This window comes from Chrysoperla carnea, chromosome 1 (genome assembly GCF_905475395.1).
Source record: "Chrysoperla carnea chromosome 1, inChrCarn1.1, whole genome shotgun sequence".
Lineage (NCBI taxonomy): Eukaryota > Metazoa > Arthropoda > Insecta > Neuroptera > Chrysopidae > Chrysoperla > Chrysoperla carnea.
Window position 1 is genome coordinate 131418134 of NC_058337.1, and position 25532 is coordinate 131443665.

The window sequence follows — 25532 nt, forward strand, 5'->3', positions numbered from 1 at the left end:
GAAAAGCAATTACAAATTATTTCATTCAAAAGCCTTAATTTTAGTTGTTAAAAAAAACCTTATTTTAATATTATTTTTGTTTTTAAATACATATGTTTAAGGAAATAGAGCCAAGAGCCTTCGAAAATTGAATTTAGCACATAAAAAGATATTTAAAACACTTAGATACATACGTACAGTCATGGATATCCATCTACTACGGAATGCGTAGTATGACTCCTAGAGTAATAATATTTTTGATGATTCCAAATAGAATTAAAGGATTTTGATGTATAATTATTTGTTCTAAAGGGATAACAATTAACTTTAGGCAATTAAAAGGTTTACTAGATTAAATATGTTCAATAATATAAGCAATGAATTATTTTTGAATAATATCGCCTTTCCCTATTTTACATTTTTAATGATTTGTGTGATTTTACAGTTACCTTATTTTTGGAATTTTATCCGTTTCGTTGCTTAAAAATGGGAGGCAGAAAATTTTGTTGTCTCTATTTTTTGAAAAGTAAGAAAGACACAAAAGAACAGAAATCCATTTGATTTGACAATTAGATATGAAAAGTTTTTGAGATACGATCAAAATTCCTTCCAAAGTAATCATCGTATAGGATTTATGACAGTATCACAGAAAAAATTCGATCGAACGTCTAAAGAATTCGATTTTTATATTTTTTACAACTATTAGTACTTTATCGAAATATAAAAAAATTATAGAAAAATAAATCATGATTTAAAAATATTCCAGAAACAAAAGTATCCCGTCATTTAATGTTATTCCATTTTTTTCTAAAATGGTCATTGTTAACTATAACATACCATGAACTAAAGAAAAATATTTAAAAAATTGGATAGGACACGATAATAATAGTGCCTGTAATACAATCCTTCAAAAGGACAATAATGTCAAAATGATATTTTCCGAAATAACATTCCTTAAACTGTACACACATACATACACACATAATAGACAAAAATAAATAAATACTGTACGAATGAAAACAGTAAAGTGGAATATAAATGGATATATAACGAAGAGAAAGTAAACTTTTGGAAAAAGAGGACATGGAAGAGTAAAAAAAACACAAAATAAGCGTTACAATTTACTTCAAGTTCTTATATCTACAGTAAAAGTTGTTTATAAAGACGTACCGGTCAAAAACTACACGGTAAGGAATGTATAGCGTTTACTACAATGCTGGTATGGTATAGAGACAGATACTGTAGTATCTATGTTAGCATAAGTAATGTTACAGTATTGAATTGAATAGAGCTATCTACCAGAAGTATTGTGATATTGCCAATCAGTATGGGCCTGACGCCCATACTGCATTGACTCGTCCGCTATAATGCTAATGATACTATTCCCTCAATGATCAAAGCCATAAAATTTAGAAATTTTGGATTTAAAACTGTCGTGCTAAACCTTTTTTACATTCTACAAATAATTGTAGCCTACTGGAATAATTCACAATCACGTTTATTTCGAAAAATGGCGATTTAACGATTTTTCTTGTTGCTCAAATTGGATCTTGGCACCGTTTCAATAAAAGATGCAAAACTGAAACAAAATTGATTAATGACGCCAGGTTATTTACATATTTTAGGACGAGGAAGACCATTAAGTTAATGTCCAACTTGAGTCAAAATTTAAAGCCGACATAAAGCCTACGGAAGTAGTACTCCAGACGGACTTGTGGGCTCAAAGTAGGTTCTATTACCATGTTAAATTAAGTCTTAATTTGGACCTTGTAGTGAACGAAATTTTCTTTTTCACACATTTGGGTCCAAAATCGAATTTAAAAGGAAGAGAAATTAGATTTATCCTTCGAGGCAAACTTGAACCAGCAACCTATGTATTAATATTAATTTTAGTCCCTTAAGTCCACCGTTCTACCAACTGGGACTATTGAAAGTTGTTATTTTTACTAATTTATTAGCCAACAAGAAAGTCATGGGGATGGAAGCTATATTTATGTAATTGTTGTTATAACTATTAACAATAGTGAATAAACTAATTTTTGATGGTCCTTTCGATGTCGCCTTGAACGAAATTCCACTCTATCCATGCAGTATAGATGTTTTTATCAGCTACCAACAAACGATACCCAATAACCCCAATGGGAGTATTATAAAATATTTCACATCATATCTCTACAACTGACTTGCTATAAAACTATATGGAGTGCCTAATTTTAATATCCTCATCTAAATTTTTCATCAACAAAGTATACCTATAAATGAATGTCAAAAAAACCTTTGTAACTCCACTTTCGCGTTCATTTTTAACAAAAATTTCTCTATAGGCAGATAGAAACATTATCCTGAATAAAATTTGTTACGGAGAAATGAGGCAACAGAGAAATTCCGGTTTTTGTGGATGAAGTGGAATTTTTGATGATAATACATATTTTGGGAAAATTTGTGTAAATTTTCTTTTAAGTCCCGATTTTATTTAAAAAATAAGTAGGATGTCATCTGGGGCAAGTTTTATGCTCTGAAAGTACCAAAAAAAGGTTTTTTTAAAACCACTTTTCGATTTTATTAAGATATCTCTAAAAGTAAAAACATGAAAAAATTGTAAGTGTATTGAATTTTCTGTTTTCTTGACAGTGTAGCTTAGTCAATACTTATTCAAATAAATAATCTTTTTCGATATTATATTTCCTCTATCTCTTACCTTGTACGAATATGAGTTGAATTTTTAACGATCCTACTTTAAATTCGAGATCTTATTTTCGAGTAAAAATATACTCGGATTATTTTTCCGAAGACGCTTTGTTGAAGAATAACTAAGCTGAATCGATTAAAATCGAACACTCTATACAAGTACATGTTAGAAGCTCTTATTCATTCTTTTGTGAAATATAATATAAATTTGTTTGTTTGATTTGATTATATTATATTTTTGAAAATAGTTTTATTTTTTTATTATTATTTGCGTAATATCATATCATGTTATATAAAAATATAGAAATATTTTTAACTGACTTGAAAAATACGAATGTATGTCCAATTCCATTGTATATTATAAACCTGGAAGATTCTAAAGGATCGCTTATTAAAATTTGAAAATCTGACACAACGATCATTCTTCTTTAATTTTTAATTGCACATCTGCAATACAGTAGTTTCCTGATGTCGAATTTGTCATATTACGCATAAAAATGTAAAACTAGACTTGATCCCATGACAAAATTTGAAAGTGAAATTAAAATTGGTTAAAAAACGAAGAAGTTATAAGCATTCAAAGATTGTTTCCCATCTCTTTTAGCAAAGCAAAGTTTTATATGTATCTCTATTGTGATATCGGACAATGACGTCACTAACTTATACCTCCCTCTTTGTTTAATTAGGAATTTTAAACGTTCATATTTTGCGTTTTTGAAATGATACAAAAAATTTAGCCAAACGCATGCATAAATAAAGATTTATTGTATAATTATTTTTAAATTTTAGTACATACATTTTTATACTATGTATATGAGATATACATAGTATATTAAGTTTAGTCCCAAGTTTGTAACACTTAAAAATATTGATGCTACGAAAAAAATTTTAGTTTAGGTGTTCACAGAATCACCTAATTAGTCCATTTCCGTATGTCTGTCTGTCGTCTGTCGTCTGTCCGTCTGTCATCACGATTACTCAAAAACGAAAAGAGATATCAAGCTGAAATTTTTATAGTGTGCTTAAGACGTAAAAAGTGAGGTCGAGTTCGTAAATGAGCAACATAGGTCAATTGGGTCTTGGGTCCGTAGGTCCCATCTTGTAAACCATTAGAGATGGAACAAATGTTTAAATGTAAAAAATGTTCCTTATAAAAAAATAAACAAAATTTGTTTGAAAAATTTTCTTGTAAGCATCACTGTTTACCCACGAGGGCGCTAATTAGGTGAAAATTTTGTAGTATGATATTCATATGAGAATATCAGTTATGTGTGTGTGGCTATTTAAGAGTGGAATACTTTATTTATTTACGTGACGTCAAAAAACAAACGATTGCGTCATCAAAACTGTCTATACATGGTATTTCAACAATTAACTCAGTCAATTGTTTGTTTTCACTTGTTTTTTTTTTAAATCGGTGTTATTTTTTTAATAAAACGAAATTTTATTACATCGAACATTTTGAAAATGATTATAGCTAATTTTAATATTTGTTGTAATTTAATTTTTGGACTATTTTTCGTAATTTTATTAACATTTCTGTTATTATTGAGTTGAAAAGACACATTTTGTCAATTAGTGTTTTTATACCCAGTGTTTCACAAAAAAAGGTTTATTGTTTATTAAAAAGATTTAAACTTTTGGCTAAAATCATAAAAATTATCTTTTTTTTTGAAATGAATAATAATAAAGACTTTTGGATTTCTGACATTTTTTATCAAAAAACGGTGAGGTTTGGTGAAAATTGTCACGAGTAAAAAAAATACTTAGAATCGTTCAAAATGTAATATAATGGCTTTAAGGAACCGTAAAAAATCAACAATTAAGTGCCTATTTATTTCTAAATAGGCACTATTTGTATTTATACAATTTTCATAAAATCAGGGAAAAAACTTCATATCAGGAAATTAGATAAACCAATAAAGTGATAATTAAAGCAACAGCAATATAAATCATGTTCTCCCAATCGGGGTATTGAGAGTCTCTTTGTAAAGGCATTTTGTAAAGAAAAGAAATTTGACAAATGAATTTATGTTTTTCAATAAGATTAGTTTCCTGTAACATATTTCCTGTGAGAAGAGATATAAAAAATTTTCCATGGTTACCTTTTAAGATAATGGCAAAATATAAATTTTAACCCCCGGCTAATAAAGGGGGATGTTATTAACCGATTTTTGCTTGTTTGATTGAAGGATAGTTTGATTGATAGTGCTCTTAGCTATGTTTCAAGTACGAGTTTAGTGTTCCGTATCCGATAATAACTAGAAAAGAGGCGATGTTTTTCTAAGAGATAAACCGATTTTATTGAAACTTAGCTAATAACACTTTCGATCAAATTACCTTTCAAACAAACTCAAAAATTTTTATCCTATTTTTATCCACATTCATGAAGCTATAATAAAATTCATCATCAATGTTGAAAATAAGATAAAAATAATTTCAACCCTTTTTGAGATTTATCCATAAGAGCTGAAATTTTAACCACATATTCTTTGAGTTAAAGTCATACATCTTTAAAATAAAAAAAATAAAAATTACAAATCGAAAATAAATTATGAAACTAAATAATTTTTCAATTTCATTATCCATCATTAATTCTAAAAATTAAATTTTAACTTTGAAATTTTGTATTAAATCCGAGCTTGGAATAGGTCTTTTCCTAGTCCTTCGAAAAATCCTGGAAAAATTATAATGATTGTTTTTTTTTTTAATTTCAGATACAACTACAGAATCTCCGGCGTCAACGCCGTCGCTGGAATCACCGCCATTATCTGTGCGGTTGGAACGGCCCTCACAATATGTGAGAGTAGTTCCACGTGGACAGTCAGTATATTTTGACTGTCCAGCAACACCGGGGCCGGGTACATCACCGTCCTCGGTGGAATATCAATGGTATTTAAATGATAAGTTAATCACATCAAATACACCCCATTATAAACAATATGGAAATGGTACGCTGTTTATATCGAAAATAAGTGGTAAAAAAAGTTTTCAAAATTTAACATTTGAAGGTGATTATCGTTGTCATTTTACGAATAATGTGGGCACAGTTATTACAGAAGCTATTACCTTAAAATTACCAAGTAAGTATTTATTCTTTATGTTTGTTTACTAAATTTTGTATACTTTTGCTTTAGACATAGTGTGCAATTTTTTTAAATCAACGAATTTTTTATTTTGTTTATTAGGCAAACTTTCCGAAGAGTTTTAAAATGTATTTCAATTGTTTTCAGTGCTATCTCGATCATTTATCGAACAACCCAATAATATGACAGTAGAAGTTGGAGACTATGCAATATTCAATTGTCGTATAACATCTGTTCCAGAAGCAATTATTTCATGGGAACATAACTCCAGACCCCTTACCTCAGAACGGTATGTATACTGATTTAATTTTAAATTATGGTACGAGAACTGGCAACGTCTTTGAGAGTTTATTTTATTACGGCAGAATTTCGAAAATCTCATCCTTGCACTTAAGAATGCGATTGTGTTAACTACGCTATAAGAGTGTTAGTAAAACAACCGAATTCCTATCTGGCAATTTAAAATTACAATCTTTAAATAACTGAGAGTTGTAACCCCGCCAACTAGCGATAATAATTCGTACTAAAACACCGAATCGTTTTCAGTAGTTTTAATTTAGACTACCAGATGGCAATGGCAGCTTGTACTTAACATTTTTAAAACCAATAAAAATATTCAAATTAAAATCAGATAAACCCTGCGAACTGGCGATAAAAATTTGTACTAATTAAATCAGCTAGTGGAGCCGTTTTCGGTAGTTATAATTTTGACCAACAGATTACTTATCATTTTTCAGTAAAACTATGTCATAATAAAATTACAGCTACACTAAAATTATTTTAAAACTTTTTTTTTTTAATTATTAGAATAATATCTAAGAACAACGGCAAAACTATCTGGGAATTACAATTTTTTTTTAATGTTTTTAATATAATTTTTGCAGCGTTCTTCAGGAATGCGCACTAGTTAACTCATTCCTACCTAATTTCAATAAGAAAAGAAACATCTAGTTGCTAGTTCTTATGCCATTAGCTGATAATTCTGTAGCATTAGCTGATAATTTCTAATTTTTCTTTTTTAGATTTTCGTCGAAATATTTCCAATTACCTAGTGGATCATTAGTGATCAGTCAAGTACAAAGAATTGAAGATGAAGGATCATATAGGTAAATTATTTATTTTATAGAATTTCAATAAAAATCGATTACACTTCGATTATTAAATTTACGTTTAAAATTGTCGTGGCAATAAATTTTCTTTTATACTCATCAAAAGTATTAAAGGAAACACAAAATTTTAACAATATTCAAGCAGCTGTGCCCAAAATCATTGGATTTGGAACCTCATTACCTCATTTGAAAACTTGTACTTTATAGTTTTGGAATCTATTGCTTAAAAATGAATCACCCCCTGCTGATTTGAATCGAGGGAGCAAAGATTGAGAAATGTATGAATAATTTTAGTGTTTCAAAAATTTTCCTTTTATACTTTCGGTGAGTTCATAAATTACATTGAATTGAATTTTGTTTTTGTTTCAGTTGTACAGCAACAAATCGAATACAAAAGAAATCACGTAAAAGTGTATCAGGATATTTAACAGTAATACCTGTACAAAATAAACCTAAAAAACCTCATTTAGTTCCACATAATTTAACAACACATCTGATTGTGAATGTTAGAGAAGATGTTCATTTTTATTGTTTTGCAAATGGTTATCAAAAACCTTTCATTCGGTGGGAAGTTCCTTTTAATAGTATGTATTCTTCTTATTCACTTTGTTTTGTACGATTATTTTTCATAAACTGTCATAAAATCTATCGATGCAAATGTAATTGAAAAATATATTATCGGTCAAGAAAATACACAACTTTGTTTTTTATTGTAGAGACTTGTAATTTGTGAAAATTTATTATTAATTTCAATGAAAATAAATGACTACAATAATATTTAATTTCAACTTTTCTTTATTTAGTTTTCCACTAAATTATATATAATATGTGACATATTTGGAAATGGATTCATAATCCGAAACATGTCACATAGTATATACTGGGTGTTCCAGACCACCCGTCCAGGCTGATTATTTTTGAAAGTTTCAAAAAAAAAATGAAAACGAAAAAACACGTATCAAATATTTTTTGAAACTCTATCACACCCTACTAAATACACCTCTTACCTTCAACCCCTTGTTAGGGGTAGGGGGTGCAACTTAAAAAAGTCAAATGGAAACCCCCAATTTTTTTTGCAGATTCAGATTTGAAAAATTTTCGAACAAAATGTTTCTATTTTTTTTTTGACAAATCTGAATCTGCAAAAAAAATTGGGGGTTTCCATTTGACTTTTTTAAGTTGCACCCCCTACCCCTAACAAGGGGTTGAAGGTAAGAGGTGTATTTAGTAGGGTGTGATAGAGTTTCAAAAAATATTTGATACGTGTTTTTTCGTTTTCATTTTTTTTTTGAAACTTTCAAAAATAATCAGCCTGGACGGGTGGTCTGGAACACCCTGTATAATTAAGTAGAAAAACAAATGAGGCAAAATTGAAATGAAGAATGGAAAGAAAAACTCGAAAAAATCCAGATTTGCATCATTACAAGGTACAACAATTAAAAACTTGATTGAAAACGGTTTTTTTTTAATTTGAAACAAATTGTAAATTTTTAATTGTTGTACCTTGTAAAAGTGCAAATCTAACAGGTTTTAAAAAAAAATCTAGGCACTATCCGAAAATACATCAAGAACCTAACATTTAAAAAAAAAAAAGATAAAATCCGATAATATTCCTGAACTGTAGGAGCTGTGAAATTTTTCAGTTAAATTAGTTTTTCTCAAAATTAAAGCTATTAATTACATTTTTTCCCAGAATTTCAAGTCAATTCCTTCATTTTTCGAAAAGTTATCAGAGAAAAGTTGAAAATATGAGATTACTCCTGTTTTCTTGAGATTTTGAGGTTATTTTGCTATGTTCAGGGTTCGATAGCAGGCAAGGTCGATGCAGATATTCATAACAATTATTTTTTTTATTCGTCTCAATCCGATAGCCTCAATAGAAGCAAAGATATTCAAGAAAACGACATTAACATAAATTTTCTTTCCCAAGCTTCAATTTATCAAAAAATTTGCTTTTATTTCGATTTCGAAGAAAAATATATATTAATAGATTACATTTGCATCTTACAACATTTTCTAAAGTTTCTAAGAATATTTTCACTGTACATACATACCAACATTTATTTTTTTCTAAATAATAATTTGTTCTGTTAATATTTTTCCAGGTACAGTGAATAAAACCGTAGCTCTTAATAGTAGTTTTATATCAATAAGAAATATTACTGCAGATATACCAAGAAATTATACTTGTATTGCACAGAATAGTTTAGGCATCGAATCACAGGTTTGTTACTGTTTTTATTTAAATTTTTTAAATTATAAAATTATTTTACTGTATCATTTCAAAAATATGAAATGGTAGATTTATTAGTCTATTACGTACCAATACTTAATTCGTAACGGACGGTTTTCTGACAACTGGTAGTACTTATCTCACGATTCATAAACTAAATGATAAATCCCCCCGAACCCCACCCATAAAAAATATCGATTTTGTACTTTTAATTTTGAAAAAAAAATTATCTAAAATATTTTCTAAATATTTCAAAATAAATTGAATTTTGCTGAAATAACAGAAAAAAAATTGATTCGAATAATAAAACAAAATAATATAATTGTGAATAAAAAAATGTAAAACATTATAATTTAAAATAATAATTGATAATCATGATTGCAGTTTCTTTTGTGTGTTGTAAAAAAAATACAAATAAAAACTGCAAATTATGCTTATTATTGCATAAAATTTTAATGCTGTATACATTGTAAAATAATATCCCTTCAACCTTTTGATGACATTTGATATCTATGTTTTTACTATATCTACATCTACAGTAGCTTAGCTCACCGCTTGCTTTATAGATACAGACAAAATCGGTTTTAAATACAAAATAGTATTTTGCCTTTGAAGACTTGGGGGGTGGGGTTAGTTAAATTCATTTTATGAGGTTATGATTCATTTTATGAGGTTATTTCATAACTCGGGGGCAGAATCGCAGAATCTATGTAATTGTAACATGGAAAACCCTACACGTTTCTCGTACAGGTATCCACTAATCTGAGCGTCCGGCAACAGCTTCAATTAGTATTTTTAATAACGCGGGATGAATGAGACTTTTTTTCCAACTTATACTTTGCTTATCTATAATCGGTAAAACCACATTAGCAACCAGTCTACAGCCCACCTGCATTCTGATAAAATACAGTCAATACCAATGCTGTTAACCTGCCTAAGGCGAAAATTTTCCATCTACAATGACAGTCAACATTAGTATAAATTTGTTTCCAGTAATTATTATGTTACTAGGGTTGCATTGGGGGGGCGCTTTAACTAAACTTATCCTTTTCCGAGCCCGGACGTCAAAAGATAATCGTCCAACCCTTTGAATGTTCTAGTTTGAGTTTTGGCGGCTTCTTTTTCATTTTTCGTCGGAGAAGGATGATTTTTAGTGAAAGACTCATCAAATTAGCTCCTAGAAAATAATTATTCCAGAATGATTTGATGAAATTGACTTACGAATATAATGACTATACTTGTACAAACCCTTCAATGTCGTTATAATCGATTTTAACTATATGTATGTTGAATATGTTGAATGCATTTATTGCAATTTTCTGTACAAATTATAATTGTCACAGCATCCATCAACAAAATATCATTTTGTTTATGAATTACTTACTACCGACTGATCAGATCATGTTGATTCAACATAATTATTAGCGTTCCGTACCAAAATACTCTTTCTGATCTCAAGGTATCAGACCCAAACTTATTTTCTATAGCTGAGACCCTTAAGGCTTTTAGGGATATAATAGCATTAGAGAAGATTAATCGGAGTTCCCCAACATGTAAAAAAGATTATTTAATCGACGATCTCCAGTCAAATGAATCGTCAACCTTCCTTCCTAACTTAATCTTAATCGTGTTAATTTTAGTCGAGCAAAGTTAAATGGTCTAGCAGTGACAATGTGACCCCAGGACAGCCACTCTAACCTAACCTAACTTAAGATGCAACTGTTGTAACCACTCTCTAATTTACCATCCCTACGCACTTTCAAGTGATTATCTAAATAACATTTTGTAACCTTAAATACATTTCTAAAACAGACAACTGAAGAAAACCTATTAGGACGAATTGAAGAAACTTATTTCACGCCTTTGATAATCCTCCACACCTAGGGTAGGACAATTTTGTCCTACAATTAAATTGCATTCTGTTTGACCGGATCTCAGCTGCACAAACATATTTGCACTTAGCCGTTTTTTTTCTTATCAAGATTATTATTTTTTATTATTTTAAATCGTTACACATTTGAAAACAAAAAACGTTTTACATTTGTTTGTTTAGAAATCTAATGAAGTATTATTTTAAATCAATGTCAGATGAAGATTATATTTATTTTTTGTTTTGTTTAAATGGAATATTTAATAAATACATTCATTGTCGACACGTGGAGACACCTCTTCTATTTTATCCATGTGAGAAATTTCGATTTTATTTTTATCATTGATAAATTGATAAATAAATATCGTAAACTAAACGATAGAAATTGATTTCTTATTTGTGTTTTTCCAAAGAAAAATATATCTAGAAGCTACTATGAATATTTAATCTACTCTACTACACCAATCACCTTAAAAGATGTTCGGGTCCGAAACCTTGGATCCATCAATCCTGAGGGAGATGTCTACGGAGAATCTGTGACCTTTCTGCGTGGCGTCTGTCTTCGACAGAATTATATAGCTTCATCTAATTAAAATAGCGTCTCTCACCCGAAGACGTCTCGCCTAAGTTGACAGGTTGTCAAGGAGAGCACAGAGAACCTCTTGATTAGGTACTAGGAATCCATTTGCGGTACCCCTCTTATGTTTTATTATTATTGTTATTATCCTCCTTGTTGCCAAAAATATTGTGTCCTTATTCTTCAAAGGTTTAGATGTTTAAAAATTGAAACTAAAATAAATTTTATAAACTATATTTTCTTTTTTTAATATTTTCAGACTTGGACGATAAGTTTGCGACCGTACTTTACGGAAAAGCCAATAAGTAAGCGTGTTCCACCAGCACGAACAGTTCGCTTAAATTGTACAGCTAGTGGTTGGCCTGAACCAAAGATAACATGGCTAAAAGATGGTGAACCATTAGGTGAAGCATTAAAAAATGGACAAATTATTTCTAAATATGGCCGAATCACAATTAAACCTGATAATATGCTTGTAATAGCAGGTAAGAAATTTATTTCCTATTCTTTTTTTCAAATGCATGCTATAAAAATCAATGGATTTCACCAAATCCATAGCATAACCAATTTCGATCCTGGCGTCTGCGCTAACTTTTATCACCTCCTTAAACATTATTTCTTCTTCACCATACTGAGAGGTGCTCAGGTCTGCAACACGAAAGGCTACAGTGGGACACATATCAGCAACTTCTCAAATAGTAAGGCCCCTCTTTGAGTACTTCAGGCGTCAAGATTCTAATCAAGGATAGTCTATGAATGTTTCGAAGAAATGAATCATCTGGCACTGAATAACATAGACTGATCTCTTCAAACACCTCTTTCAGCTGAGCAGTAAAGATGAACGCTTGGTCTAGGTGCTACGGATTCATTTGCTTTACCTTTCTTTTATATTATTATTATCATTATTATTATTTGTTTTTCAGATACCATAACAAACGATTCTGGTTTATATCAATGTGTCGCATCAAATTCCGTTGGTGAAATACGTAGCGTAGCCAGAGTATTAGTAGCATCAATATTTAATACACGATTACCACCCCCTTCGCCACCATCTGGTGTGACATGTCGTTCATATACATCGAATAGTGTATGTTTACAATGGAGTCCACAACCGTTAAATGCAACTAAAATCGAAGCGTATACGGTCCATTATCGATCTAAAGATGGTACCGATAAAGAACAACAGCATGCAACGAATGAAACATACTCATTGGTTGAGTTATCATTACCAAATACACAATATTTATTTTATTTACGTGCGTATATACGTCATGCTGCCAGCGAACAATCCGAACCAATTGTGTGTCAAGGGGGTAAGTACCTTATCTATTTATACATAGAGATAGAGATATGCATAGAGATAATAACATAGAGCTGCAAAGTAAAGTAAGGAGTAAAAGTAATTTTTTTTAAATCGATGAGGTTCGATAGGTTTTACGCACTTTACAGTACTTTTTAGCTTATTTACTCGACTAAAACTTCTGTTCCTGGATTTAAGAGCACTTATTTACCGCTAGTCTTATAAAATGTATTATTTACAGGTAATTTAACAAATTGTTTCCATAATTTTGATTGCAGGTGAACTTACAAAAAGAAATATAACATTAGAAGCAGAATCACCGGAAGTATTAAATATACAATGGACACCATTATTTAATGATACACCATGCGGTGAAATACCACAATATAAAGTACAATGGCGACGCTATAAGCATGCAAGTAATAGTGCCAAACTAGTCAAATTTGGAGACATTTTTACCAATAGTAATATTTACAAGTATCAAATAACAGGTAAGTTCATTCTCATTTTATCTTTAAATCATTTAGTTTGCAACGAGCATAGATACATAATATTTAACGGAAATGTTTGTTTATCTTGTCAACCATATGCACATACCATACATATATAAAAGAGTACAGCACATTAAAATGTATAATGAAGTAGATATCTTTTGCCTTTTCATTCAATGAAAAAAACAGCTTGGTGTAACAAGTATGGTTTACATTTTTTTACTCGTAGCGCTGAAATCTTAGCGTTAAAATAATAAATAGCAAGCAGCACATAGGTAAATTGACCAACGTTGCCACTTGTATACTTCACTTCTGAATTAGACTAACTATTTTTTCGTAAGCTAAAAGGCCAATTACAATTAACTATTCCTAATTTATTAATTTACATTTTTCTAGCTTTGTATGCAAAATTACTTTCTGTAGCAAGAACGCGAACTAAAAATGTTCAAAAATATCTTCTAGATAGTATGGATTCGTATATAATTTTTGTTACAACTTTATGTCGATACTTTTAGTCTCATGTCGTTAGAAGTATCTTTAATTTTAAGAAATATACAAGTCATCTTTGCTAGGGCAACATTTTTGTCGAAAATACAATTTGACCATACATAAAAGAGAATATTTGTTTGTTTTTCAGATCTTGTTCCCTCGCATACGTATGAAGTACGTGTATTAACAATGTTTCAAGATGAAACTGTACCATGGCTAACATTTACAATGCCTAATTTAACGACATTTATCAATCAAACAAAATCATCATCATCGATATCACATTTAGAGGCTATACCTACGTCACCAAATAGTATTAATTTAACATGGCAAACATCGTTAAATGAAAATTTTAATGATTTCGGATATTATAATATTTGTTATACAGAAGCGATTTCATTAGAAACATGTGAAGAAAATGGGACATATATTAAAAGGTACGTGAAAATAATAAGCATTTAATTTTTTACAGTCACTTTTTAGTCATATTTTTAGAACTTGATTAAGCCAAAAGGTGTAGTATTCTATATCGAAGAATCTAAGTTAGGGAAGAAGGTAACTTGTTGGGTTTTCTCTTAAAATCTAGATTTACGATTATCATTCCGATTGCCGGATCACTGTAGCATGTATCTAACGGAATTGCTGGCTATTTACGAGGCATGTGAATGTATGAGACAGAACACTCTCATGTACGGCGACATTACTATCCTCACTTACAACCAAGCAGCTCTAAAATACTTCAGCTCGGTCTAACTAACCTCAAAAGAAGCACAGAACTGCCGAATGAATGTAAACCTGGAATGGATACCGAGATACAGGTATATTCCAGAGAGTTGTAGAGCTGATTTTGCTCTGGAATAGAATACAAAAAAGAGCAGCTTGTGAACTGCAAGCTGCTCCTTAATGAACATATCTTAAAAACGGCCAAACTTAGGAGCGCACTTGTGGTACTACAAGACAGATTTGGTCTAAGTATAATCGTAGGCGTTTCGAAGATATTATATAGCTTCCCAGGACGCAGGACATTGGCTAGACGGTAGGCACGCTGAACGTCTGGGCCTAAAGGTGTGTAACGTTTATTGCAGGATCTGCCACAACGGGAAGGAGGAGGAAACGATTATGCCATCTTCTCTGTCGCTGCAGAGCCATGGAGAGATGGACTCATTTGAGTCAGCCTTTTTTTGACGGTCGACGGAAAATATAGACTTTACTTACTTAAAAATAGACCATATATAAATTTAAAAAACACAAATGAATTTCTTTTTAACAATTTTGATTTTTTTTTACAGTCGTACAAATAGCATAGAAATAAAAAATTTAAAACCATATACTTTATATAAATTTCAAGTACGTTCACACGATTTAAACGATAACTATGGTAATTTTTCAAATTTGGTTGAATGTTTTACAAAAGAAGGTGTACCAAGTCCTGTACGTGGTTTAACATCCAAATATGTGAATGCAACAACAAAAACTATTGAATGGCAAGCACCATCACAAATTAATGGTGTTTTACGTAATTATTCATTATACTATTATATAAGACAATGTTCAACAATGGAATCAACAATTAATATTAAACATTGTGATAATTCAATGTTACCATCGTTAAATAAATGGAATACAATTGTGATTGCACCAAATAAATATCGGGCTGAGGTAAGGATAGACCTTTTTCATGAAAAACAGAAATGCTTTTTGATAATTTTTTATGAAAATATAGGTCGAGTAGAGCCTGTAACTCGAAAATTACGCAATTTTATCAATAAAAACACTATGAAAAAAATTTTAAAAAAGTCACAATATTTGAAATATTTTAAAACGATTTTTTTTTTGCTCCACCGCACACGTGATCTGTGATGTCAATCCGACAAGCAATGACAATAAAACAGTGTCAACAGTTGTATTAATATATCATTATTGTCAAATTTAAATGATGTCAAACCAACCTTCGTGTAACATCGTGTGTTTCCGGATCGTTTTCGCCAATTTGAATTTTAATGATTTTAATTGTCTGTTTTCTCGGTAATATGGCTTCAAAAAAATCGGGGAAAAAAATTAGCCCATTTATCAAGACATTTACTTTCATTTAAAAAAAAGAAAAAAAAAATGTGAAAAAGGTCTATTACACTAATAAAGATCAACTGTGTCTTGTGTCAATTTTTACAAACCATAAATTTTCGGCGTTATTAAACAGAGACACTCATAAGATTTCATATAATTTTGTGACCTCCGATACTGCTATACTACCTTAATAAACAGTTTTTTCGAAAAAATAAGTTTTTTTTTAAATTTTAAATTTCTTTTTTATTTAGTTGATGAATTTAAAACCTGGTGCACAATATAATGTGACAATATTTGCGGAAACAGGAGCTGGACGTAGTAAACCTGTATCAATTGTTACACAAATAATTCCAACAATTTATCAAATCGGTACACAAGATTCGCATGGCGAACGTAAACCAAACACGGATACAGATCAGAGTCAAACAATTGGTAAGTTAAAGAAAATAAGTACCCATTTTTTAACTATCTACTTAAGAAAACTTAACAAAGTGTATTGATGAACTTGAGTCTTGGTCCGTGAGGTCTAGGCCTAGGGCGAAAACATGTAAGGGGTGTCGAAATTTAAAGATTTTATATTATTTGTAAGAAAATAAGGAAAAATACATGACTTACACAATTAATTTAGTGTTTGATTAAAAAAAATCACGCGCACGTCTCTTTGTAATCTCGCACCCATTGGCTCGTACGTGCCTACTTTACCCGATCGATAATTCTCTGAGTTGAATAAGTTTTATTATTTTCTCCAATTTGTTCCAGGCATTATAATTGGATGTTCCATAGCTGGATTATGCATTACCTTATGCATCACATACATGATGTGGTATAGACGCTGCTTAAAATCAACATTAAACGCACGCCATCATAACAATGGTCTACGAACATTCAATGCACCAACAAACGGACATCATCATCAATCGCAACACCATATTGTCCATAATAACTTAGATAGCAGTAGCATATCAATTGTACGTCGATCAACGACACCAGCAATCACCACCACGACAGGTTTAACTGATAACGAATCATCACAGTCCACGTCAATTCCGATGGCTGTGAATGTATCGTCTGAACGTGGTGAATTACATGAAATGCAAAGTTTGGTACATTCAACGGATGCTAGTTCATTGCCACCGCATATACCACCAGTAGTACAAACACATTTGGATACAAAGGTGAGTTTCGTTTTTTATTTTTGCTGTAATGAAATTTAAGCTTAGCAAAATCATTCCTTCGATTCAAAATCATGGCATATTAAATGCCTATTTCATGAATAAACAGTACCTAGTAGCTGTTCTTGCGAGTAGCTAGTTATTCGAACACAACACACATGGAAGTTGATGACTTTCCGATTTATACGAGAACGCTGGAAATGAAAGTTACTAGCCCGCAACCTAGTGAGAACAAAACGAGCTTTGTTCGTGTGGAGTAGTGAGTGAAGGTAAGCGGATATTAAAAACAAAAATGTTGTAGTATCTCGCACGCAAGGATGCCAAATGTTATGCTTTTCGTATTGATTATGTAAGATCGCACTGTGTCCCAACATTACGTTTGAATTACGTTAAATCTTGTTTTAATCCATTTTAGTAAATTTCCTCTTCAAATAAAGTGAAAAAAAGGTTAGCTTGCCTTTTTTAGCTAGATGTCTTTCTACATTCAATGCCGGTTAAGCCAGCACGGAGCCGTAGCAAAATCTACCAGGAAGTCCTTTTTGTTAGTCTTCGTGAATCCACCGTCTTACCTTTAGTCGGGTATGGACCCCCTCATTCAAAAATTTTTACACCCAAACGGGCATGGATGCGTGAAGCGAGTAGCGTTTGCTACTCTTGCTACGTGACTAATTCCGTACTGATTATATTTCAGTTTATTTTAACTTACTCTAGCTACTTTTACATGTTGCGACATCTCTAGCAACAGTGTACACGTACCCTTAGAAGCCTCTCTGAAAATTTACTTTGTAAGATATTTTTACGTTGCTACTTGCGTAAGTTCATCACAAGGTGCTAGTGGCAAAAATAAGCAAATAGGGAAGAAATTGATTATTGTTTGACACATTTTTGAAACTAAATTTGATAAAATGGTTTTTAAAAAAATATTAAAATAATTATTTGTATTTTAAACGTCAATTTTTTGAATTAGGGAGGCGCTTCGTTTCCAAATGGTCATATAAATGGTTTTAAATTTCCAATAAACAATGGTCGTTTAGCTAATGGCATTGTTCGAATTACTGAAAATCCACAGGTAAATTTTCGTTAATTATAAAATAATCATCCTAATTTTATTATTTCCAAATCAAATTCAAAATTACATTTTGTACTTGCCTCGATTTATTCCTTCATACTCAATATTCTTCTTTAACGACCATAAAAAGTGGTCAAGGTTTCGATACCCGGCATATGCAAGAATCACTATTTATATAGCGAGTGTTTTTTTAGAGGTTCACAACTTTAAACCTAAATAAAACAAAGAAAAAATATAATTTTATCCCATTTATGTTTGAATATGATTTCGATCAAGTGGTCGCCCCGGCAGGCGTGTAGAATCAGAATGTCCAATTTTCGCATACTTTTCGCAGCAATTGAAGTATTATTTCGCCAATAACTCGCCAAATGTTGTATTCCAAGTGTTCAACCGTCTTTGGTTTATTGGCGTATGAAAAGGACTTTACATACGATATTAGAGGCCAATTAAGAGGTCCATTACGTGAAGTTATTAAAAAAAATCATAAATTTTCATAAAAATAAAAAATGTTAACAAATTTACAAGCGTTGCTATTGCGTTAGTTTATTCATTATGAAAGGGCGAACCAAACTAAATACAAAGCAATTGTCTGCTATCAAATCGGTTATCAAATAAGAGAATGTTGCCAAGTCAAAGATGTGAACGTCTAAAAAACTGCCTTTAGTAGTTTCAATTATTCTGGAAGTGGTTTGATAATTCAATATTTTTTCTTTCAGTATAACATTGACACAGAATATGATACCCGTTCAGCGGGTAGCAACAATAATAGTCGTGAAACAAATTGTAACTTCGAAGAAGATCATCATCTCTTACAATCACCACATGGACGTCATCTTGATGAAGACGATGAAAATGATACGTTTAATCAACATCATAACTCAACACAATTAACAAATTTAGATAATTCATTACTTACCAATAGTATATCCTCGACACCTAGACGAATATCACCAATACTCGGACCAAATGGTTGAAATTCAATAGAATTCCATAAATTAGTAACTATATAAATATTAATTCCTAAAAAAAATACGCAAAACTTGTGTTGATTGTGACTTTCAACACAGTAAAATAAAAACCAAGTTTCTATTTATAAAAAAAAAAAAAAATAGTAATAATTATAAAAAATGCAGTACAATGAGAAATTTTATAGTACAAATTTATTAAAAAAATGGCGACGAGGATAATAGATTTTTTATTAAGAAAACATTAGATAACTAAAATATACACTCATTTTTTATTACAGTTATTTAAAAAATAATAAATCGTCCATTTGCAAAATGTCAAAACAAAATCACACTGCTTCCATTTTTTTATAATAAACAATTTAAAAATGGCCTAAAAAGAATTTTTTTTGTAAGTTTAGGAAAGAAAAATAAAAACTAAAACGGAGTTTCCCATACATCGAACATATTTTTTTAAATACGTAAATTTTTTTTATAATATTATTTAATAAAACATTTTTTGCGGCAATTTTTATGAATAGTAAAATTAAAAATTGTATTTTTATAATCTATTTTTTTAAAGATGCCTAATTACGTGTACTTAATTCAATGACGTCATAATACTCTTATTCTTATTCATGTTTGTAGTAAACAATCTCATATTTTCGCTATAAACATAAAGTTTTCCTTCTCAAATAAGATGCTTCTCGAATCTCGAGAAAGTTACAAACTGTAATAACTACAAAGCAAAGAATCTTACAAATACACCAAATGAAAATGTAGATTTATATCGGGAAAAATATACAATTTTCGATCAATTTCGAAATATTATGCTTCAATTTCTTAACAAATTTTGTTTTACGGACCCCATCGACTTCAATAAAAATATAATAAAAAGTCAAACTTAGCTAAAATTAATTAATGTGGATGATTGACGGTTATTCGATGATATTCGTTGAGTTTTTGTCATAGATTCAATCGCAAATGTTGCTCTATGTAATGATGTAAAAAATCCGCGAATTGTTATATTGGTTGATTGATCAAATAATATTCTATATTCATATTTTTGGATTCAGAAATCGTAGAAAAGAATGAATCTCATATCTTTGAACCAATCGTAAGTCGATTTATTTGATAAATTATACAAAATTTCAAGGATAATCTACATTTAATCACTTCGTTCATTCTTATAATCAGAAGCCTGGGCCCATAACCTGTTGTTGAATCAATAATTGATTTGGTGTACTTGTTATGTTCTTTGAATTAAACATTTTTTTTTAACTTTTAAGCTTTTAATAGGATACGCATTTTTTTGACATTTAATTTAAATAGTTTAATTTGTATTTAATTCTCATTGTAGGCATTTTTTATTTTTAAGTTACGATTTATGAAACATTTGTTTAGCGAATTTGTAATAAATTTCTTTAAAACAACAAAATAAAAAAAAGCCGTATTCGAATCGAAAGTTTTAAAAATTTTTATTACAATTCGTTAACTAATTTTCAAGAAACAAAATTCAATTCGGATAAATGCGGGTATATTTCATTTTTTTAAGCTTTTTTGTTTGACTACACAACACTAAAAATAGTAAACCAGTAGTAGCAAAAAAAAAAAAAAAAGACTTTGGCCTTTCAAAAAATCGAGTAATTTTGATTTTGTGACAAGTAATTTTATTTGAAATTTTGAACATCATGATTTTCAAAAGAATCTTTTTAAAAACCAGAATTACTCGATTTTTGTAAGACTCTAAATCAGGGATGGTGAACCAATGGCACGCGATACAATATTTTGGGTACGTCACTGATCACAAAGTTCTCTATGAAGTTTGATATTACAATCGAACCCGAGTGATCTTACGAACGTACGCTTGTTTGTTATTGTAGTTACATCGTAGACTATAATTGCTAATGACGCATGGAATGATAATCAATTTTGTTGACTCGTTAAGCATTTTTTTTTTTAGAAAAAATGGCACGATGATACAGAAAGATTCGCCACCCCTGAACTAAATCACCCCACTACTGGACTATATAGATGATAAACAAGAAATACCTAACCTCTTTTTTCTCTTAAATTAATTATTATTAATTACCTAAATAGTTTTATTTTTGACTTTAAAAAGCAGCATATTTTTTATTTAATTATTTAAGTTGAGCAAATTCTTTAAAAACAAATTTTATTTTTTACATTTACATAATAACCACAGAACCGGTATTTGTTTAAAATAGTTTATAACTTGGAACAATAAAATCTAGAAGAGCAAGAGCAAAAAAATACAAAATGTAATCAGAAAATCCCTTCAAAAAGTTCACAAATTAATTCTCTGATTTATTGAGAAACTACCGAAGAAATTTTTGTGTTTTAAGTAACAAAAAAAACTTTCCCAACTTCAATCCAATATTCTGGTCGCAAAAATTAAAGCAACGATTTCACGGTTGTCCAATTTACATAAATATAAACAACATTCCTTGTCTATTAGGTAATTTTACCATAGACTTTTAAAATAGTGCATAAACCCAAATACCGTACCAATATTATAGCCCATAAACCGAATACATAAAATATATATCATCGGACAATCTTGTTTAGATATTGTTCCAAGGTTCCATAGTTTACAAAATACGTATTTTATTTATTGGGTCTTAAAACGTTATTATTACTCACGAAATCGTTCTTAATATTACTGATGTCACTTTAAACCTCAAAATTTTTAGTAGATACTGAAATCACAATAATTAATTATTTTATCGCCTAAACCTTCATTGGATGTGACATTATTAATATTTAGTATACAATCGCTCCTTTAGGTACTCGAATACAAAATTTATTTAGGACCCAAATAAATTGTGCAATGATGACACAAATTCCACAGTTAATAAATTACCATATTACTTATATATTTATATATATTTTCCATAGAACGAATCCATCCCCTATTTTGTTTTCAACAAACAATAGTGAGAAAAATTTGTATATTTTTTAATTTTTTTTTAAGTTTATTATTAAAGCACAAATCCACATATTTATAAACAAAATGAATATTGACATAATTTTTAAAAGAAAAAAATATTATCGACGTTTTTTTTCCTCGTTACGTTTTACGATTTTTTTTCCTTGTATACAACGATTATTGTATTATATTTTATTTTTTTCTATTTTTTTTGTTTAAATACCTCAGTAATAAATTTTAACATTGAGTGAAAATTCTGAAAAAAAAAAGCAAAAATTATTTAGATGGCATTAAAAAAAAAATAATTGTATAGTACTATTAAAAATCCCAGTGATAATATAAATTAACTAGCAGTTATCCGCCCTCGTCGATGAGCAATTTTAATTTAAAAAACAAAGACTTACTTCAAGACCGCTTTATAGCCTTCACTTATCTTCCCTTTTGTTTACAATTTCATGGGTTTTAATTTTTTGAAAATAAAATACATCCCATGTTACTTGCTGACACTGTAGCATTCTAAAGGTGAAATAATTTTAAAAATAGCTTAAGTAATGGATTTAAAAAGGACGGACTTTAATACAAACTCTCGTCCCCTTTTTCACCACCTTAGAAGTTAAATTTCCAATAATACGTTCTTAAAGAGCGTCTACATTGCGAAATGAGTAACTATGTTAAATTTCAAGCCATTCGAGTGTATAGTTTTAGAGTTCTCGTGATGAGTCAGTCAGTGAGTGAGTAGTATTTTGCTTATATATATAGAAGAACACTCTACATTAAATTACCATTCAAACAAGAAAAAAAATCAAAATCGGCTTATCCGTTTAGGAGCTACAATTCCACAGACAGACAGACACACATAGCTCCTTTTGTATGGGGGGTTAAAAAAGTTTACTAATTAAAGTTATTGAAAACACGGTTTTTTCAATGTTTATCATAACGACTGATTTCAATCCTAATATTCAATATGGCGACCACTCCGTATTAAATTCAATTTGAGAACATAGTGAATGTTTTGGAAAACATATAAACTTTTCACGGAAACCATAAATTTTCGAGCGAAGAGCAAGTAGCGATATCTTGTTTCTATTAACTGCTAAGCTGCTCCGCCTCACAAAGTACACCAAACGGGCATGTGACAGTGTTCCTCGCTCAAATATGAACGCCGGTTTGCAAGATATGATTATAACGTGAGTCTTATTTTAAAAATTAACTCATGGCCGAACTTTAGACAGTCCAATATTTCATCTAACCATATAAACTGCTCAGATACCAAAATAAGAGTACCCTAACGATTAGAATCTTAGAAATATATCACTCGAATGTTAAAATTTAAAGCCGTTGTACAGAGATATTATTACAAACACATTATTACAATATACATACACGAATAATAATAAAAAAAACGCGCGTATTTATTACGATATTATTAATTATTATGTTTTTATATTAAAACGTTTTATTTTATTTGATTTTTTTCCACTTTGGAAATGAACATTGTTGTTATATACATAATATTTTTATTACAATCCAAAATCCGCCCCCTCCGTGTTCTCTCCACTATTACCCGATATTTACATATTATTATATTATATTATAAAAAACACATAGATCTATATTAAATCTCACACAAACACACTCCCCTGCGTATCTCATTCATCTCTCATACCCCCTTCTACAAATTACAAAAAATAACAAAACTTATTTAATTTCCATACATATTATTATTAAGATAATACAACAAAATAAAAAATATTGAATAACTTAAAATATTTTTTAAAAAATAGATACAATTATTAATAAAAATTTAGTGTTATTTATTTTTATAAAAAACACTAAAAAAAACAAATGTGAAAAACAGGTACAGGATGTTTGGTTTTTAAAAAGAAATTTATTGTACTACCATATTTAAAACTGTAGAAATTATTTTCAAATTTCAAGATTTTCGTACATTTTTCCCCATTATATTCTGTTAAGTGTTTAAATCTATGCCCAAACTAGGTGTCCAACTTGAGGGCATTCTGGTAAAGTATTTATATTGAGTTTGTAGTCAATAAATAGAAGAAATCGGATTTCCCTTATAAAGTTCAACCCCTGTCGTTTGTACACTATTAAGAAAATATATCAAACATATTTTCTAAAATAGCGCAGCCGGTAGGATTCTGAAAAACAATTATAACCGACGAGTCAAAAGCAAATTAACATTTGTTATAAAATTTTTTAATTAAATCTACTAGCCACAGTTTTCACTAAAAATATCGAATCTTTAGAAATCTCTGGATTTGAAAATATCTACATTTCCGTATAAAATCATTCCATTAAAGCAATAGATAATTCAATGAAACATTTCTTTATTTTTTTTGTTTAAAATCTGTCCCATTTTCCACACTAATGAATAGTTTTTTGTACCGATTAGTAAAAAATTGTTTTAGATAAAAGTTTTGAGAAGGAGAATATTTCTAATCCTTGCATGTAAATGTTACCTTTGAAAATAAAGGAAGAAAAGAGCAAATAGCCAACAAATTTACCCTCTCTTAAGAAACCTTTTAGGATTTAAACAAATCCCTTCAATAATTTTTCGCAAACTCGATGAGAATATCTATATTTATATATAGATATAATGAATGTTTCTCAAGTACTTTTTTTTTAAAGATGGTTGTTCTACGTTAAGGAGTACTGACACTTTCACGCAAAAAAAGAATTGCCACTAGGTGAGAATTTACTTTTTTGTGAAGGGAGAATAATCATCTTCGGATTTCAGATTATTTTCCTTGGTTACAAGCAGCAGAGATTTTTCTCCTACATAACATAGAACCTTTTATCTAAATATATTTTTTAAGAAATTATGATATTTCTAAGATATTTTGATATTTCTAAGATATTTTGATATTTTTTTAAATATAAAAACCACTGCATCCTGTACAATAAAAAAAAAATATATTACCATTTGTACCTGACTCTTTAATATTTAATGCATAATAAAACATAATAGATTCAAAATAAAAATTAAAAATAAATGAAAAAAAATTAAGAATAATAACATTCATTAATTGTTAATTGTTTAAAAATAATTAATTTTAGTAATTTTAGAAATATTTACGAATGTATGTTGAATATATTATATATATTAATTATTATTATATTTAAATAATATTTCTTTTAAAGATCGAATAATTCTACCACAAAACAAAAAATTCTAAGAATGTACTTATCATTTTGTTCCACAGATGTTTATATCTTATACTAAATGGCTAACTTCTTTTTTTCTATTGATGGGAAAAATGAAAAATTATAATGTAACCACACTTGTTAGCAATCTAGATTATAAACATCTGTGTTTTAAAACAGCTCTAATAAAAATTAATCACTGATTTATTAGGTCTAGAACCTTTTCGCAAATTTTTTTTTTTTTTTTATTGAAGGTAGAAATTTGAGAGGCCGTTGTTAAATTCGCGCATGACTTTGACAATATTCTCTTAAATTTCTGTCCTTAATAATGCTTTGCCAAAAACTA

General features: G+C 29.6%; 1 protein-coding gene across 1 annotated transcript in view; it reads left to right on the top strand.

Annotated features, from left to right (window-relative positions):
- Positions 1–19300, top strand: part of LOC123295025 (protogenin-like) — a 209424-nt gene extending 190124 nt beyond the window's left edge. Inside the window, exons 2-16 of the mRNA XM_044876229.1 lie at positions 5385–5750; positions 5901–6042; positions 6776–6859; positions 7232–7446; positions 8968–9086; positions 11802–12027; positions 12466–12855; positions 13121–13333; positions 13971–14259; positions 15112–15122; positions 15171–15481; positions 16138–16318; positions 16646–17061; positions 18026–18127; positions 18844–19300. Of these exons, the coding sequence (XP_044732164.1) occupies positions 5385–5750; positions 5901–6042; positions 6776–6859; positions 7232–7446; positions 8968–9086; positions 11802–12027; positions 12466–12855; positions 13121–13333; positions 13971–14259; positions 15112–15122; positions 15171–15481; positions 16138–16318; positions 16646–17061; positions 18026–18127; positions 18844–19101 (3323 nt within the window). The 3' untranslated portion in view covers positions 19102–19300. The remainder of the gene's footprint in view (positions 1–5384; positions 5751–5900; positions 6043–6775; positions 6860–7231; positions 7447–8967; positions 9087–11801; positions 12028–12465; positions 12856–13120; positions 13334–13970; positions 14260–15111; positions 15123–15170; positions 15482–16137; positions 16319–16645; positions 17062–18025; positions 18128–18843) is intronic.
- Positions 19301–25532: the final 6232 nt, after the last annotated feature.